The sequence below is a fragment of the Sardina pilchardus genome, chromosome 21, assembly GCF_963854185.1.
Source record: "Sardina pilchardus chromosome 21, fSarPil1.1, whole genome shotgun sequence".
Taxonomy (NCBI): Eukaryota; Metazoa; Chordata; class Actinopteri; order Clupeiformes; family Clupeidae; genus Sardina; species Sardina pilchardus.
The window spans coordinates 25,650,735-25,669,456 of record NC_085014.1 but is presented as its reverse complement, the minus strand read 5'-3'; the positions used below and the strand labels follow the sequence as shown (position 1 = coordinate 25,669,456).

The window sequence follows — 18,722 nt, the reverse complement described above, 5'->3', positions numbered from 1 at the left end:
ATGTGCCCAACCCTCCCTCTGCACTCATCCACGCTGGGCTGGACTAATCAGGACCGAGTCCTACTGGAGATGAACACGTCTTAATGACGCGTCTTAATGAGATCAGTCCCTCAGAACACACGTGTGTTCCTTCATTACTCCCCCTGATTTAGGGATGTAGCTGTTATACACATGGCAACTTCACCCTCAACGGTAATAAAGAAATTAACAAACAAAAACTAATAAGTGCCACTTTTCTGGGCTGGATCACCATGGTGCAGGAGGGAACATGAGGAGCACTCATGTGTGACATTGTAGGCAGTGGGTGGTGTTGTGTGGTGTGGTGTGGGGTGGTGTGGTGGGGGCACTCACTCGGTCGTAGCAGAGCAGGGTGCAGAAGTTGGGGGCCTTCTGCTGGTGCACCAGCTCCACGAAGCGGGCGCAGTAGACGGCATCAATGGCGGAGAAGACACAGCGCGGGAACAGGCAGAGCTGCAGGAACTTGGTGATGGTCTCATTCTTGGTGGATTCTGGAGGAAGAGATTGAGGGAGAATAGGAGAGAGAGAGAGAGAGAGAGAGAGAGAAAGAGAGAGGGAGAGAGCGATAAAAAGAAAGAGCGAGAAAGAAAGAGGGAAGGGTAGAGAGAGAGAGAGAGAGAGAGAAGGAGAAAGAGAGAGAGAAAGATGAATGGGTGGAAGGGGGGAGCAGGATGGGAGAGCAGCAAAATTAAAAAGGGAGAAAGATAAGGGGGGAGGATCGCAAGGGACCCGGGGAGAGTGAAGGAAAAAAAGAGGAAGAATAAAGAGGGAGAGGTGGAGTGGAAAACGAGAGAAGAGTGCCAAGGGGAGAGAGATAAAGAGTGACGGAGGAGAGAGAGGGGGGGAGAAGAAAAAAGGCACAATCAAGAAAAAGTGGGTCACCCCCCATCCTCATATTTGAAGAGAAGCCAATCAGCACTTAAGACACTAAAAGACTTTAGCGCTTCGCTTTTCGGAGCGGCGGCCATCTTGGCTCGGCCGGCGCCTTTGGTTTCTCGGCGCGCTGGAGAGAGCGGCAGACTTACTGGCCAGCAACCAGTTGTCCTTCTCCAGCTTGAGCCGGTGCAGCACGCGCTGGACGTGCTCCAGCTGCTTCTTCTCCTCCTCCAGCAGCTTGTCCTGCAGCGCCGTGCAGCGCTCCGTCTCCTTCTTCTTCTTGTTCGGAGGCTGATGGAGAGACACAGAGAGAGGAGGAGGAGGAGGAGGGGGAGGGGAAAAGAGAGAGAGGAAAAAAAGAGAGAAGGAGAGGGGATAAAAAGAGAAAAACGTGATGAAGAGACTGCAAACGAGACATCAATAAGGCAACAGAACTGTGTCTATTAAGTGGTAAAAGAGATGTGGAGGGCAAGAAATGAAATGAATTAAATCTACTTCATTAAATAGAGTCCACTACATTAGCACATGGACATGGAGGGCCAGTTCCTAATGTGTGGACTAAGCCTAGGCCTCTAATGGACCAAACAAGCACTTCAATGGAGATGTCCATTGAAAATAAAGCCATTTCAGATAAGACTAGGCTTAATCCAGGAACAGGAATGTGGCCAATATCTTCTCCCTCATCATGTGATAGACCCCCCCTCCCGTCGTGTCCCTGTGCGTATCTCACCATCTCCGTGTTCTCCTCGATGGCCTTCATCTGGGCCTTGAGCTTGTTGCACTCGCGCTCGTAGGCGGTGTGCGGCACGGCCAGGTCGTACATGGTGAGCGACCAGAAGGTGGCGTAGAACTGCGGCCGCAGGTCGTCCCACACCTTGGCGGGGTGCAGGGACACCACGGCCTCGTGCACCGGCGCCATCACCAGCTCGCACGCCTGCACGTACTTGTGCACCTTCTGCTGCTGCTGCCGGCTCGCCTTGTCCGCCTTCTTCAGCTCGTCGTACTTGGACTGCGGAGGGCAGAAACAGAGGGATAGAGCGCGTTAGAGGGAACGAGGGGAGAAAGGGACCCACTGGGAGAACGAGAGCGAGAGAGAGAAAGTGAGAGAGAGCGGGAATAAAAAAGAAGAAAAGCATGGTTCAGGTGGGGAATAGAAGGATGGGGGTTATTGGAAGGGGAATAGGGAAACTGAAAGAGGAACCACAAGAGAGAGAAAAAAGGAGAGTCAGGCAAGAGATGGGGGAGGAGGGAGAGAAGAAGGGAACAGACAGAAGAGAGGTGGGGGAAAGACAGAGGGGTAAGCTGGGGACGAAGAGAGAGGGAGAGAGGGAGAGGGAGAGAGAGAGGGGGGAAGGAGACAGAGAGCGGGGAGAAAGATGGCCCGCCGAGCATAATAATAAGCTCGTTCTGGAGCAAACAGGCTGGCGTTATGGCTGCTGAGGAGGGCGGCGTGAGGAAGACCGTGATGAAGCTGCGCACGACTCCTGAACCGCGGCCAGCAGGAGTCGAGATTTAACTACACTGGCAACACGCATGGATAAATCAACAGCGCTAAGCAGCGCAGAGGAGAGAGACAGAGAGAGGGAAAGAACGAGGGAGAGAGAAAGGGTGGGGGGAGGAGGAGGAGAAAGAGAGAGAGAGCTGGGGGGATGGAGCGAGGAGGGGAAAAATGCAGCACTTGATGAAAAATGTGCATCAAACGTGATAGTAAAATATGTTATGACAACACTGGGCAAAGTGAATACATACAGCCCTCTGTGGCAAGCACTGAGCTAAATCTCATTAGAGGGTGAAAAGAGGGAAGCGGAGGGAAGAGAGAGCAAGCAGAACGAGAGAGTGGCTCAGAGAGAGGGAGAGAGAGAGAGAGGCTCAGAGAGAGAGAGTGGCTCAGAGAGAGAGAGGGAGAGAGAGAAAGAGAGAGAGAGGCTCAGAGAGAGAGAGAGAGAGAGAGAGAGAGAGGAATGCAGGAGGGAGAGTGTGTGCGCATGAGACAGGGGAAGAGAATGCAAGTCAGGGACAGTGATAGAGCAAACACGATAAAGCGTGTGAGAGGAGAGAGACGAGGAGAGAGACTGGGAGAGAGAGGGAGGGAGAGAGAGAAAGAGAAAGAGAAAGAGAGAGCAAATATGATGGAGTCGGTGAGGAGGAGTATAGTGAGAGACTGGGCTATTCTCCTTTGCAGTGGCTTGTTCTCTGCATGGCGGGAGCGTGCAAACACAGGGGGAGAGAGACTGGGGGGGGGGGGGAAGAGGCCCAGGGAGCCCCAGAGAGACCACACCGTCACACTGGCCACTGCTGCAGTCCTCCCCCAGCCTAGCCCTGTCAACTCAGCCCTGCACTGACTCCAGCCTCTCTGTTTGATCTGGGCTCAAGCGCGCGTGCTAATGTGGAGGCGCGTCCCTGAGGCCCGCACTAAGACGGGCGGCCCGGGCAGCTTTACAGAGCCATTCCCCTCTGGAGCCGCTCGGCAAACCCCAGGCTTTAAGCGCACACAAAACCGGGGAGAAGCTCAAAGTCAAAGTCAGACTGGCCCTCCGGAATGTCAATCAAAAGGGCCGGGCTGTAGTGGGGCGCTGGGCTGAGCAGAGGAGAACAGAGGAGTGAACAGGAGACAGAGGCTGGCTCTGATTCAAGTGTCTGTCTGACGCTAGTGGCTAGCTCTTAGCTATCAGGATACAGATGGGAAGGCAATACAACTGGATAAAGAAATAATAGACTTCATACCTAACAGAACAATAAGAGGGAGGGAATGAGGTCTAGAGAGAGAGTGTAGTGTGTGTGTGTGTGTGTCTGTGTGTGTGTGTGTGCGTGCGTGTGTGTGAAAGAGACAGAACGAGAGAGGGGGGGGACGGGGACGAGCGAGAGAGCCAGACAAGCAGGTAGGGGTCCTCACCAGGATCTGGTGGGCGTACATGGGGCGGGACAGGAAGAAGGCGGCGTCATGTGGCGTGTGGAACGCGTTGCAGAGGATGTCCACGGACGGCACGCGCTTGATGTAGTCCTCCGTGCTTAGGTTGGACGCCAGGAAGCCGCCAAACTGCACCAGCGTGTCGTGGCACTGCATGGAGAGAGGGAAGGGGAGAGAGGGGAGGGGGAGAGAGACAGATGATTGTGTTAATAGTTACCACAGGGTACACTCTCTTCTTTCTGTTTGACACGTTTTGTTGGAGTACAATAACCGTGACAGTAAAGTACATAGAATGGAAAGTTCATAAAATAATGAAGGATTTGAGAAGGATTGAGACTGACAAGCGCAACATAAAGTGAACTGGAAGAGGAGGAGGACAGAGAAAGTGAGCGAAACCGCGAGGGGGAGAGTCATGGGGGGGGGGGGGGGGGGGGGTGAGGGGGTGGGGCAGGGAGGAGAAGAGAATGCATTCATCCTCTTGTGTGCCATTGAGATCCCAGCAAAATGCAGATGTTCTTAATAAATCCTCCTCGCGCTCATTTATTTGGGGAACTGCACCTTGTTTTATTAAAGCCATTCATCACCGGCAGTTGCCCCCCGAATCAATGTTGTGCACACTAAAGCAATTTTGTCTAACTGACTCAAGGAGAGAGGGAGCGAGAGAAGAAAAGAGGGAGAGAGGGAGGGAGGGAGAGGGAGAGAGGATGAGGTAGAGGGTTAGAGGCACTCCACAATGAGCAGGAACAATGGCTGCTGAAGCATGTTCGCGACAAGGAGATGTGACATCACAAAAATGTAAATATTTTGAATGCGTGAAGACAACGGTAGGACAACTGGGCTCCTACTCCCGAATGCATCGGATTCAAAACCCTCTCATGAATTCTCATCGGCTCCCCTGGGTCCTACTGTAAATAAATATATGAATAAATACATAGATTTTAAAAAACAAAAACAAGTGTTGTCGCCGCTGAACTGCTGAAATAACAGTCTTGAAACAGACGCGAGTGGAGCGCTGCAGCCGGGACTCATAAAGAGGCGCGAGACGCGTTTACAAACCTCGGCCGCGTTCCTGGAGAGCGAGACGGGGGCTGCATCGCCAATGAGCAGAGCCGCTCAGAGAAGCGAGCAAGCGAGCGGGAGAGCGGGAGAGCGGGAGAGCGGGAGAGCGGGCGAACGGGCGCGCGGCTCCCACGTCTCAACAGAGTGCGAGTCTCTCCTTGCCATACATCAAACCGGCAGCGTGCCTGGGAACGGTGTGCACTTGCGCCGGATGGCTGACATCTCCAATCTGAGTCGCTAAATTAACGATGGGGGAAAAAGGGCTGGAGAGTGGTGGTGGGGGGGGGAGCATTTAAAAACAAGATGGCAGCCGCGCAAAACCCTAGGGGTGCCAGTCCTCAAAGAGCTCCCATCTGGTGGGAGACTTCAGCAAGACACTCTCTCGCTCTGCCTCCCTCTCCCTCGCTCTCTCTCGCTCTCGCTCGCTCTCTCACTTTCTCTCTCGTTCCCTCCCCTCTGCATCAGGAAGGGAACAGCTGCCACATCAACTCTTTGGACAGCTTCTCGTTAAGTAGGGGGCAGCCTTTGGACTTCTAAGCGAGACGGGAATATTGGCTGGGGGGGGTGAAGGAGGAGGGGATAGCGAGGGGGGGGGGAAGAGTGGTTGAGGAAATGGAGCCGGCTATCTATGAAAAAAGCGCACATCAAAGCGGCCAGATTGGTTTGGCCTTTCTGCTCCTCTAATCGCCCTGGAGTGACGCCGGCAGCCCCGGAGGCGTTAGCCGGTAAAACACGAGACAGAACGCCGGACACTCGGCCCCTCAGCAGGAGGAAGACATCGGCGCTTTCGAGGCTTCGACTGCTGCGGTGAGAGCTGTGACCATTCAAAGGAGAAGTGGGTGTCTTTAGAGACACCTTAGGGGTGTAGGAGGATGCTCTCCCTAGAAGAGGTTTGTGACTGGGGGGGTTCAGGGAAAATTTGTCCATTATTGACAACTGCTTTATATACTTCCCCATGTTGAAAAAACAATAAACATTGTATTACAAAAAAAGAAGAGGACTGTGACTGGTATATGGGGGGTCAGTGTAGGTCAGACCGGTTGACCAGAGGCCCCAGTGACCACGGCGTGATGTGGCCGGGGCCCTACGGAAAGGGCACGGTCATTGCGGCGCATCATCCTCCATGTTCCGCTCAGGACGCGACACCAAGGGCAGGTCATCGACAGGGTAGCCTTGTGACACAGCCTCCCAAAACAGACACAGGACTACATCCAAAAAAGAAGGGGAGAAAAAAAAGAGAGCTAGAAAGAGCGCGAGAGAGAGGGGGGAGGGGGGAGGGGGTTCGGCCTGCAGCGGATCTCTCTCTAACTGAGGAGCACCAGGGCTAGGCTACGCACAGCTGGAGGCACATCAAAGGCAGTGGCACTACTGCTGCTGATTCAGCAGAGCCGCGTGGCCTCGCTGTCCTCGCCGCTGCAGACAGTAAACAGCGCTAGCCTCCGCTGCAGCGCTCACGGGCTGGCTGGCTGGCTGGCTGGCTGGCTGGCTGGCTGAACCCCAGTCCAGGACAGATCGTGACCTCAGTGCTGACTGAAGCGCACCGCCCACTCCCCACACTCCCCTCCGCTGCACACCACGGTGCTAGTGCAGCTCCTGCGGACCCCTGCCGATACGAGCCTCTACCTGATTCAGCAGAGTCAGAACGAGCAGGAGAATGAGACGATGAGGAAATCATGTGTGAGGCTGCGTCTCCACTCCCCTAGCACATGAAGTGAAGTGGAACTGGACCGCACTGAACACAAACTGAGGAGCTTCCAGGGCTCCACTGTCTGGAGACAACTCTTCATTAAATATGAGCAAATATGGTCCCCGTGGTCAAATATTGGAATATGGCCACCTGGGAGGTTCTGAGTGACTACAGTGGACTGACCCAAAAGGGAGACGATACAGCTGTTACAGCTGTTCCTATTGCACCTTGTAGACTATGAACAACCATCTTACTGACTTAACAGTGAAATGCAGCAGCTCCTATCTCAAATATGCCTAAACATGCTGAGGGGGAGAATAAGCTCATTTCAGCAGTGTGTACGTATAAAGACAGGCTTTTTGTTCAACCATACCCAACTTCAGTCCACACTGAAGCCCAGAGTTTGCTTTCTAAAGTTGCACTCCTTTCCCAATGCATAGCACTGCGGCCATTTTGAGAGCTCCTGGGCTCAACACAGCGTGTTGATGCAAGTCTACAAATGCTGCAGCTGCACAGAAGATCACGCCGAACTCCAGCACGTCTTCATTTGAGAGGGGCGGGACGAGACTTGGATACGGAAAATAAATACCCCAACTTGTCGGCCCACATTCCCATTGAGATCAATCACTCAGGCAACGCTAACAGGAAGCGCTAACACGCTTTCTGACTCAGTGGAGTGTTTGGGGAAGGGCAGCGTGCGCGCCTGAGTGCTTTGCTCCAACCCATAATATACTGCGCAAAAAAACACCAATAGAACCCATTTTCTATCAGGCATTTCTTTAGACACAGGGAGTCGGGGGAGGTAAAAAAAAAATGGTGTGGCTTATGCATAAACCATGTAATCACTTTCAATGCATATTAAATGTCTTAAAATGAGAAGATCAAGCTCGCTGCTTCTGAGGGGAGAGTAGGGGAAAATCAGGAAGGTTTTTGTTGGGGATGGGTGTTGGGGGTTTTGACACATTGGAGATGATTGTAATGAACAGCTTGTAACTTCCTGCACGGTGAGAAAACAAGCAGAAATTAATAATTAAGAGCGCTACACCGCTGAGGTTAACACACTGGCGAGAGAAGAGAGGGAAGGAGAGGAGAGAAGCGGAGGAGAGGAAGAAGAGGGAGAAGAGAGAGAGGACTGCACCATGCGCTTCACACTGCGGGTAATTATTTGGACAATGGAGAGCTGCGACGGGACTTCTTTTCCTGAAAGCTTTAATTTGTGACATTCAGAGGAAACAAGAGGGGGGTGGGGTGGGTGCAGGAGGCGGGAGAGGGGGACAGGGAGGGGCGGGGGTGAGCCATCAGCGGCACACAGGGAACCCAGGCACACAAAAAGGAGCTGATTGGTGGGTTTTTAGCACCATCTGTAGTGCAAACAGCCCCAAACTACCGAGAGCTGAGGTGAAGCAATGTTTTGATGATGCTCGCCTTGACTGATGATCAAAACGTACAGCTGGGCTGGCTATGATGTGTGTAGTGTGTGTTGTGTGTGTATGTGTGTGTGTGTATACGAACACACACACAAGTGTATGGGCCATCTCATTTCAACCATTCATTTCCTGCATCAATTCAGATTTGAAGAACACAACACAACCACAAAGACAAAATGGACATTCTGTAGTCTGCCGTTCCCCCCCACCATTGCACCGACTACCTTCCGGTCTCCCTGCGGCCTGCTCACCTGGTCGTAGAGCTTGCCCACCAGCTTGAGGTGCTTCTCGCCGCCCTCGGAGAAGACCACGCCGTTACGCTGCTGTGCCATCAGCAAGCACAGGGGCAGCGCCAGCTCATGCTCCAGTAGAGCGTCCTTCAGACGCTGGGATGACTTCTTCGTGTTCCGGATCTGACCAAAGTATCCGCCCTGCACACACACACACACACACAAACAAACACACACACACACAAACACACACAAACACAGGTTTAATTTAACTGCACACATCTGCAACTGTGGTGCACTGGAAATGAATGACAAGCAATGGAATGTACATATCGAGTCAATACATTCATTCTCAGGGAACTGAACCTGTGGCCTTGGGGCTGTTAAGGCACTCAATCGCTTCAGTCACAGATCCATACACATTCTCTCAAACACAACACACAGAAAATGAAAGAAATGTACAAGGACACGCACGCAGGAGCGCGCGAAAGCCGCAAGCACGCACATAATGTGATCAGTGAGCCTTGACAAAAACATTTGATGACTAGCCACCGTTCCCCGACAGAAACGGTCACGAGTGCTCCAGCTGGAGTAGAGGTCACATTCTGACGGCCCTGCTACCCCTGACCGCTCGCTCCCTCTCTCGCTCGTGGGCCCCGGGAGCGTAGAGAGTTTTACTGATTAGCCCATCAGACGTGCCCCAGGGCAGCACCCCTGCAGAGATGAGCCCTCCTGCTGGGCACCAACCATAAAAGAGAAGGGGACGGGCAACGGGCACAGGGAGGGAGAGAGGGAGGGAAAGAGAGAGGGAGAGAGAGAGAGCAAGAGAGAGAGAGAGAGCAAGAGAGAAAGAGAGAGCAAGAGAGAAAGAGAGAGATGGGAAAAAAAGAGAAAAAGAGAGAGAGTACAAGAGAGAGAGAGGAGGGAGGGAGGGAGAGGAGGGACAGCAGGTAACAACTGCAGAGGCTCGTCACAGCCCAATCTCCCCTCGGGGTGAGGGTGGGGCCCTTCACAACTACTTAGTGTCAACTCTCATCGCGCCCGGCGAAACGAGAAAAAGTTCGCGAAAGTGAACAGCCCAAACAATTCAGAGGGGAAAAAGTGAAAACTTCAAGGAGAGACGAGGATTGTTCTGGACTGCAGTGGACCTGGGAGTGACCCCACCACACCCACATGGTACAACACTTCAATCAGCATGCGGTCTGTACAACAAAGGGCCCGCTCCTTAGATCATTCAGAAAAGCACACTCCGATACAATACTCTTGATCTTGATCTTTGTCCCTATAGCCATGCTACATTACAAGTGAAGTAAGTGTGTATGTGTGTGTGTGTGTGTGTGTGTGTGTGTGCTGTAAATTCTCACCTCAGCTTTGAGCTGCTCTCCTCCAGTCATGGCTTCCAGTTGCTCCTGAGTCATCTCATCTGTGATCTCGATCCCTGCCATCTTCTGAACCACCTCTTTCAGGATCAACAGGTCGAAACTAGCAACACACACACACACACACACACTTTAGAAAATACAGAATAGACAGCAAAAGTGCCCGAGGGGAACTAAGGACATCATCTCACTATACGCGTCTGCCTAGGAGTGTGAACACGCACACACACACATGCTGGCATACTATGCAGGCACACACACACACACACTCAAAATACAATGCATCAAGTAGAGAGGAGGAAACGACAAAAGCATATTAACTAGCACAGGAGGAGCCCATTGATACTAACTGCTGACTGCAGCACATCCACACGTGGCACCCAGCAGGAGAGGAGGGGAGGAGAGAGGGAGAGAGGAGGAGAGATGAGGAGAGAAAGAGAGAGGAGAGAGGAGAGGAGAGGTGAGGAAGAGAGAGAAGAGAGGAGAGGGTATGGAAAGGAAAAGAAGAATGGCAGGGCCAGTGCTGTCCAGACCCTGGGATGGAAAGCCCATTCAACTAGCCAGTACTAACAAAGCCTCTCCTACCCGGGGTGTAGGTGTGTGTGTGTGTGTGTGTGTGTGTGTGTGTGTCTCTCTCTCTCTCTATGTATCAGGGCTTCTGCTGTGTGACTTTCAAATTGGTTATGTGTGTATGCATGTGTGTGTGTGTGTGGGTTCTGCATGTCTCTCAGAATGGGCAGTGTTTGACTGAAAGGGATTGTGGGCGTCAGCAGGAATGGCTCGGTCAGGCCTCCCTCTCTTTCTCAGGAGGTGACTGTGGAGGAGGCTTTGTGGAAACCAGGTCAAGGCTGACGAGGCATCAGCCAGCCAGAGACTGCTGAGAACCGAGCCACATTACCCAGCCTTTACCCACTACACACACACACACACACAGACACACACACACACACACACACACACACACCTTTTCCTCTCCTTTTCGGCCCTTTCTATTGCTCCAACTCCAGGGAGAGAATGCTTAATGTGTCGCCTAAGGGCAGGAACAGAACTGACTGGCGCACACACACACATCCCACCCACACACCCACCCACATCCACCCACACACACATTCACTCACCTCTTCCCCGCCTTGAGCTGGTTGGTGACATATTGCAAAAGGCCAGCTAGTTCGATGGGGTACTTCCTGAATACTGCTCCGCAGAGACTGGCCAGACCTATCACAGATGAGCGCAAAGCACACACAGAAGGCTCACATCAGTTAGAGGGAGAAAACCCACACACATAAAAACCCTTTAAACATGGAAATGCAAGCATTACCCAGTCACTCATGAAGGCCTGTTCCCATTAACTGAACTAAGCAACCAGGGGCACTTTGAGGAGCCCACAGGAACAAGAGGCCACCAACAGAATCTCAGAGCACCAAGAAGGTCAGTGATTGGGAAGCACCGGCTCTTCACTGGTTCTGGGAGATCACACACACAGACAGACACACACACACACACACACACTCACTCTGAAGCCAGGATGAGATGGTTGTGTCGTCGTGCTTCATCTTCTCTTTCTCCGGATTGGCCAGCGCTTCGATAATGCAGTCTACACGGAGGGGGGTCAAGGTTCAACACCGTGCAATTAGCCTACACTACAGCAAAATCAACTCTTCTCTTCTGACAGACACTTCACAGCTAAAGCCACAATTAAAAGAACTTAAAATGAGTCTTTGATATATGAATATTATGAGAGGCCTACACCGCAAAGTTAAAACCTGACAATTATCAACCTTAACCTTGCTTTGTGTGCTAAATGACAGGCTAGAGCTACAGATGATCATATCCATAGGAGACACTGAATAGAGTTAGCATGCTCGTCATAATCCTGCTAGGAGGTTGTTTTTTTTCCCCTCTTCCCTCCCTCGCTTTGACAAGGTGAGTTGTGGCTCATCAACTGTGAAGCCTGAATAAATAACAGGGTTGTTTTTTTTTCCCCCTCTACTTTTTCTGTCGTTTTTTCGAGGGGGAAAGATCAGCAAGTTCCTCTACACCCCTTCATTAATGGCAATCCCTCCGTGCTGTTATTATTCTGCACACACGTGGGTGGATACCACAAAGAGAAAACGAGGGAGGAGAGAGAGAGGGAGAGAAAAAGAAAAAGAAAAAGAAAGAGAGAGAGAGAGAGAGAGAGAGAGAGAGGAGAGAGAGAGGGAGAGAAAAAGAAAGAAAGAGAGAGAGAGAGCAAAGAGGAGAGAAAGAGAGGTAGAGAGACGGAGAGGAGCCCACGCAGATGGGTGCACAGGTAATTATTTCCACAGGCGGAAGGATACAGGCTAGCACGTCGTAGTTGAGTGAGGTGAGGTACTTGAGTGAGTCCACCACCGGCGTGATGAGGTTGTCGTACCACTGGATCTGTGACAGGATCTGAAAAGATAGGAGACAAATTTTTGTTTTACAAAAACACTCACACACACAGACACACACAGATCTCTTCTGCCTGTCAGCAGTCTCCACCATCCTTTGCATTGCTTTTCCCCTCCACCCGAACTTCACCGACCATGACAGCATTTCTCACTAACACCTTTTGACGGAGTCTTTTAGGCTATTGAATATTCTGTGCCAAGAAGATTTGACACAGCCTCTGTAATCATTATGGCCGATATCTATCGACTGGCTATTGATTTAGACCCAAGCCTTTGTTTCTCTGGGCTATGTGTGTGTGTGTGCGCGTACGTGTGTGTGAATAATCCCACGGGAAAGTTTTTTTTTTTTGTAAATCAAATGTTGTCCCCTCCCCCCTCCCAGTGCCTCGGCCAACCAGCGTAGTGTCGGTGCTGATCTGGGCTTTTTGTTTTGAGGCTCGACTCTTCTGCGATTCCTTCTGAAATGCTAATGAGGCCCGTTTGTGTTGAGTGAGCGCCAGCCAATCCGGCAGCCAACCCCCCCCGTGCCCCCCCCCCCTGCATCGGAATATCTTATGGAGATCACTGCGCTAAGCTGCGGTTTTTCCCATCTCTGCTCGGGAAGAGGACGTGTGCGGCATACGCAGCGGCGATCGACGGACGGACGAGAGGGCATCCTCTCCCCCCCTCCCCCCACCCTGTCGGTTCCGTGTGCAACTCAGACCTTGACTCGCTTTGCCGGCGCACCCTGGAGGTTAACCGGCGACTAAATTTAACCGGGTCCCCCCCGCCTTCCTTCGCCGCGCACCGTTACTAGGCGAGCCGCGTCTCGTGCGCCTCCATCAGCTCGTCCTCCTCGTCGACGTCGAGGATATTCGCCCTGCTGACTAATTGTGCGTCTAAATTTAGCGTCCGCTCCTCCGACGCGCAGTTACGCCAAGATGCTGTGGAGGCGGATTGGGGGGGGGAAAGCAAGAGAGAGCGAGGAGAGCGAGGAGAGCGAGGGCTGTTTGGCGCAGGCCAGGCAGGTGGACAGGTTTATGTATATACTGTTTAATCTGGGGAGCAATGAAAATGGATGGCGGAGAGAGCGGATAATAAAGGGGAGGCCGCTAAAAGGCTGTCATTAGTCTGCTGGACCATTACGGCCGTCACAGACGATAAAGCACGCACATAATCAAAGAGGATGGTGGGGTTACTGTGGCTCAGTTTGCCAATCTGCCTCCCAGACGGCTTCACATTCTCCTTCGTTAAGCGTCTGAAAAAAAAGAGAGAGAGAAGGGGAGAGAAATGAGAAATAGAAGTTGTCATATCATTTTTATGCACACATTTCATATACACCAATATTACCCTGGGTTGTGAACGAGAACAAACACACGCGGAGCTCTAAAACACAGCCCAATTTGCTAATAGAGAGTAGGTGGGAATGGACACGGCCGTGCTGTCTCTCCTCTGCAGTAATCTAGCGCTGCCTAATGAGTGGGGGCGCAGCGCCACACTGGAGCTCCTGTGCGGCAGCTTCTGCGGTCATGTCTGACTGCTCTCTGATCAGCAGACACCTGCTGCCGCCCGCCCGCCCGCCCGCCACCTCGCCACGGCCTCCCTCGGAGCACCCGACTGCTCTCCCAGGAGAAAAATATAGCTCCCTTTCCCACCGTCTTCCCTCCCTCTCTTCTTCCATCCTTCTCTTCTTTTATCCCTCTCTTCCTCTTCTATCCCTCGCTCCTTCCAATCCTCTCTCCTGGCTCCAAGTTGTGAGTGAACTTTTAATGGGGAGCGGATGTGGCAGCCTGGTAAAATCACTACTTCGTTTCACTTCATCAATAGAGTCTGGCCTCTCCTGATTTGGAAACGTTTCCAACTGTAGCATGGTAACGGGCGTAGACTTTACGATAACTTTGAAAGCATTGGTCCAGCCAACTACTAATATTGACAAGGGATTCCGAACGTCATTTCCCACTTTTCCAAACTGATAATAAACTGCATCAGCAGCCAGGAAACAATGTAAGCATGCCTACACATTATTGTAATGCAAGTAGGCCTACGCTGCACATACATTTCCACATTCTTCCGACTGCAAAACTATGCGTCATTCTCTGACTGGCCCCCTCACCCGTTGTGTCTGAGGGCAACTTTAGTGCATTGTCGTGTGTCAGACTAGTGTTGTCACCGGTGGGATATTCTCGGCTGGTCTGGCGTGACCAGGCTATGGCTGTGGAGGTGGAGTGTGTCTTGTCCCTGCCCAGGCATGCAGGGCCTATTTGGGCCTCAGCGTTGGCGGCTCAAGCAGCCTGTGGAAGGGCTTTGAGGCACACGGGCAGAGGTGGAGGCTGAGACCTGCAGCACGGCGCAGGGGCAGGAGGGTGGGGCGCGGGGGGGGGAGGGGAGAGGGGAGAGAAGGGGAGGCTCGGCAGTGCCGGTCACTCAGCCATGACGGTGTCATTGGCTTTAATAAGGCGCCGGGTGCTGATTAAAATGCAAGCGAGAAGCGCTGCAGGGAAAGACTGCAGAGAGGCGTACAGAGAGAGAGGGATAGAGAGAAAGAAAGGGAGAAGAATGAAAAGAGGATGAGAGGAACGTACGAGAGGGTGAAAAAACAAAAAAGGTAAAGAAACACAAGAGAGAGAGAGGAGGAGGAGAACTTGGAGCAGGAGGAGGAGTGGAAGAGTGGAGGAGTGGAGGAGGTGCTGCAGTGGGGCAGGATGGAGGTGGAGTACGGGTGAGGGTGGTGTTCCTCTCGCTCGGCCCCCACCACCATGGGCAAGTATAATTGGTTTGCTTAACCTTCAGCAGAGAGAATGCGCCGACTGGGATGACATCTCCTGATTCATGGGTGGGCGACCGAGCCCGAGAGGGTGCTTTATGTTCCGTTTGCAGGAACGAACACACACACACACACACACACACACACACACACACACACACACACACACACACACACACACACACACACACACACACACACACACACACACACACACACACACACACACACACACACACACACACACACACACACACACACACACACACTCGAAAACAACCGCGTGTGTATATCGGCAGAGAAGTTAAGTGCCTTGACACCGAAAGCTCAAAGGTTCTTTTCGGCCAGTTGAAACTCGGTGCTTTTGGCTGCTTGGCGGAGCCTGCAGAATGCCAATAGGCGGACGGACGGGCGGGCGGGCTGCCCTCCGGTGAGGTGAGGTGAGATGCCCGGCTGAGCGGTCCACACTGCGGCGGTGCCCGCGTGCCGTCAGGATCGGAGCCGCCGCAAACATACCCAACGCTTATCCCCCCTCAAATCCCACTGCTTTGGTGCAGAGCTGTGATGATGTTGATCAAATGAGAATCTCCTGAACACCGGCTTGCTAGCTCACTCCGCGCGCGCGCGCGTGTGTGTGTGTGTGTGTGTGTGTGTGTGTGTGCGTGTGTGCGTGTGTGTGTGTGTGTGTGTGTGTGTGTGTGTGTGTGTGTGTGTATATATGTCTCAGCTCTCCCTAATCCTCCAGAATCAAGAGCAGTGCTTCATTTCCGCTCCAGCGCCCGGCAAAACTCCTCTGCGGCAGCACTGCAGTCCCTAGCACTCCATCACCTGGACTAGCCCGCCCGAACACACACACACACACACACACACACACGCGCTGACCACACAAGGCTACCTCACCTCACCTCACCCCCGCCCCCACCCCTTGCCCTCCTCATGGCTCACCCTCCCCTGCTCTCTCCTCCACCGTCCACCATGACCAGACGGTCATCTCCACACGGACTCCTCCTCCTCCACGCTGACCCCACGTGTCCCGCTCTCTGCTCTCCACAGAGGGGGGACCGCGCCAGTGCTGAGGCGGCAGCCATTCGACCTGCTCTTAACCGCACACACACACACACACACACACAGTTCACCTCAAGGCGCTTACCTCCAGAGATTTGTTTGAAAACTCACTTCCAGACTTTTTTCCTCGGGCAAACAGGCCCTCGGTTTCTTTTTAAGTGCTTTCAGTGTGCACCTGCAACTCACCGAGGCCCTCTTTACACCACGACATCAATGCTCCACAAACTACCGATAACAACAAACCCTCTTACACTGCCACTAGCTCTGGCCAGCCTCCATTTTATGGTTCACACTCACTGTATCTACATACGTTCATTTACAACACAACACAGCGCAACGCAAACACAACACAAACACAGCACAAACACAGCACAAACACAGCACAAACACAGCACAAACACAACCACAACACCACTTCGTATTGGTCTGCAGTACAAAGTGCTCCAGCTCCTTCTGCCTGTACTACGCTGCACTGCTGTGGCTCTCTTGAGCTCTGTGCTCTGAGGGTCGTCGGCTCTCCCCCGGTCCGAGGCGCGCACTTCAGGAGGTGGGCGGCGTGGTGCAGGGGAGCAGTGACAGGAGCAATGGCCTCTGGGGCTGTGTGTGTTTGTGTGTGTGTGTGTGTGTTTCTGGAGCAGGCAGCAGCACATACATGCTGATGACTCTGGGGAAATACACCAGGCTGCCAGCATCTCTGATTACAGGCCTGTCTTACAGCAGTGCTGCAGAGCCACCAGAAAACACACACACACTCTTTCTTTGCTTCTGTGTGGGAGCACCATCCTTATCTATACACAAGGGGATATGCCGGTGTGTGTGTGTTTCTATGTGTGTATGCTTTGAGTTAAAACACTATCATAAACAAGCAGATTGTGACCCGGGTTTCTGTTCAGGACACCATGTTTGGTCCAAACAGGAGAGAATGAACACTCATCCATGCTTATTCTCCTCCCCATGTTTTGGTTGCAGGGCAGCTGGCACCATATTAGATAGGGACTGGTTCCCAAGCAGCTAAATGCAGTCAGAATCACTCCTAGTGCAGGTTTTGCAGCAGGACTCCAAATGCCCCATTCTGCCTCTCTGTGTACCTCTCTGTGTACCTCTCTGTGTACTGAGTGTGTACAGAGTGTGCCGGTGAGCAGTTGGAGGAGCAGTTCTCGGGGCGATGGCCTGGCCGCCTCCCCTCACCGCTTGGCCACCGCTCCGGCGGCCAGCGGGACGGACGGTCAGCCAGCTCCTCTGTCCTTGTGTCCTCCCTCCCCTGGTTGCATTCCGATGCTTTGACCGCACGTCTCGTCCACTTCCACTAAACTCCTTTAATGATGTTCTACACCCGCTCTCCTGCACGTCCGCTTCTCTGTCCTCCGCACAAGTGGCTCTCCTTTACAAGGTCTTCTCTTTCCCCCTCTCTCTCCATTCTTTCCTCCACCTCTCCCACCCCTCTAACCTCCTCCTCCTTGACTCTCTACCTCTCGCCTCCACTGTCTCCACCCACCCACCCCCTCCCTCCCACCCCGCGCTCATTAGCTCTCCAAATACCTTTATTTATTCAGGACCCATCAAAGAAAGAATGCAGTCTAACCCTGATGTAGCAATTTTATTAATCCCGCAGTTCATTAAGAGCGCCCATTAACTATGCATGGCGCATACGGATGCAGGCTCGTACGCACGCACGCACGCTCACACACACACACACACACACACACACACACACAGACAGACAAAGTGCTAAATAAACACTCCTTTCTGTCTGGAGGAAGCCGTGCCTTAAGGTGGCGCTGAGGGGAAGACATCTCGTTACCTTTTGTGCAATTTACGAGGCAAAGTGCTTCCTAGAGCAGCCCTCTCCCAGGGGTAATTAACACAAGTGTCTGTGTGCGTGTGTGTGTGTGTACCATGATTAAGACAAAGAGGGTTTCTCCTTCTTTCCTCTTTAAAATGCAGCAGAAGGAATGATGCCTCCATGTTTGTAACCGCAACTGTTTTCAGTGCGCTAATATTGAGACTGCAGTGAGCTGTGAAATGAGTTTAGCACTAAGAACTGCCGCGATGGGTCATTTCGACCGTTTCAAGAAGTTACAAGGCAAAAAAAAAACACTGCTGCTGATTGAATATCGAGTTTAAAATGTAAGGGTCAAAAAGGCCGCTTGGGCAGTTCCAGACGTATGAGATGATTGGTGCGATGACTGGGTTGGGGGGTGGGCACTCACTTCATGATGTACTTGGCCCGGTCCACCGTCTGGGCCTTCACCTTCACCAGCAGAGGGTGGCTGCCGTACGTCTCGTTCTTCCACTGGCCGTACAACCGGTACCTGCACGGAACACGCCGGAACATGAGAACACACCCCCTCAATGGACTAACACACTGCATGCTTCAGGACCCCGCGAGGGTCAGGCTTCTGTTTGGAGTTTCCAACACAACTAAGTACTTAAAGCAGTTGTTAACTTTTCTTTAGAACTGCTGTGTGAGCTTGGTCCAGGTATGGCACTTTGGGGGATGGGGCTTTTGGAAGTGCTCCCTCAAGTTGCTCTGCAGTCTGTCGGAGTCTGCTGTGCCAGCAACACATCGATGCTCTCTCAATTACAGGAACAGAGGAGCATCAGGGGGGCAGGGGGACTCTGGGGTGCTCCAGAGAGACGGGGGTTTGGTGACAGAGAGGCAGGGAGGGGTGGTGTGTGAGTGTGTGTGAGTGTGTGTGTGATATGGACGACATGTTTCTTTACGATAATATAATATAATATAATATAAGTCAACATCCTTCAAACATGCATTACTTTACAGCTCATTATTTGTTAGCGCTGTAACGATACACCAAACTCACGATTCAGCTTCAATCACGATTTTTTACCTACCGTTCAATACATACCTCGACTATGCTGTGTGTGTGTGTGTGTGTGTGTGCATGTGTGAAAAACATT

The 18,722-nt window shown here is 52.4% G+C and overlaps 1 protein-coding gene across 1 annotated transcript in view; it reads right to left on the bottom strand.

Moving 5' to 3' along the window:
* The window catches only part of thoc2 (THO complex 2), a 57,459-nt gene that overhangs the window by 22,605 nt on the left and 16,132 nt on the right, over positions 1-18,722 (bottom strand). Inside the window, exons 15-25 of the mRNA XM_062524202.1 lie at positions 18,014-18,115; positions 13,148-13,232; positions 11,903-11,996; positions 11,098-11,178; positions 10,703-10,799; positions 9,570-9,687; positions 8,227-8,406; positions 3,788-3,952; positions 1,625-1,903; positions 1,044-1,185; positions 352-509 (exon numbers count right to left, since the gene is read on the bottom strand). Coding sequence (XP_062380186.1) covers positions 352-509; positions 1,044-1,185; positions 1,625-1,903; positions 3,788-3,952; positions 8,227-8,406; positions 9,570-9,687; positions 10,703-10,799; positions 11,098-11,178; positions 11,903-11,996; positions 13,148-13,232; positions 18,014-18,115 — 1,501 coding nt within the window. The remainder of the gene's footprint in view (positions 1-351; positions 510-1,043; positions 1,186-1,624; positions 1,904-3,787; positions 3,953-8,226; positions 8,407-9,569; positions 9,688-10,702; positions 10,800-11,097; positions 11,179-11,902; positions 11,997-13,147; positions 13,233-18,013; positions 18,116-18,722) is intronic.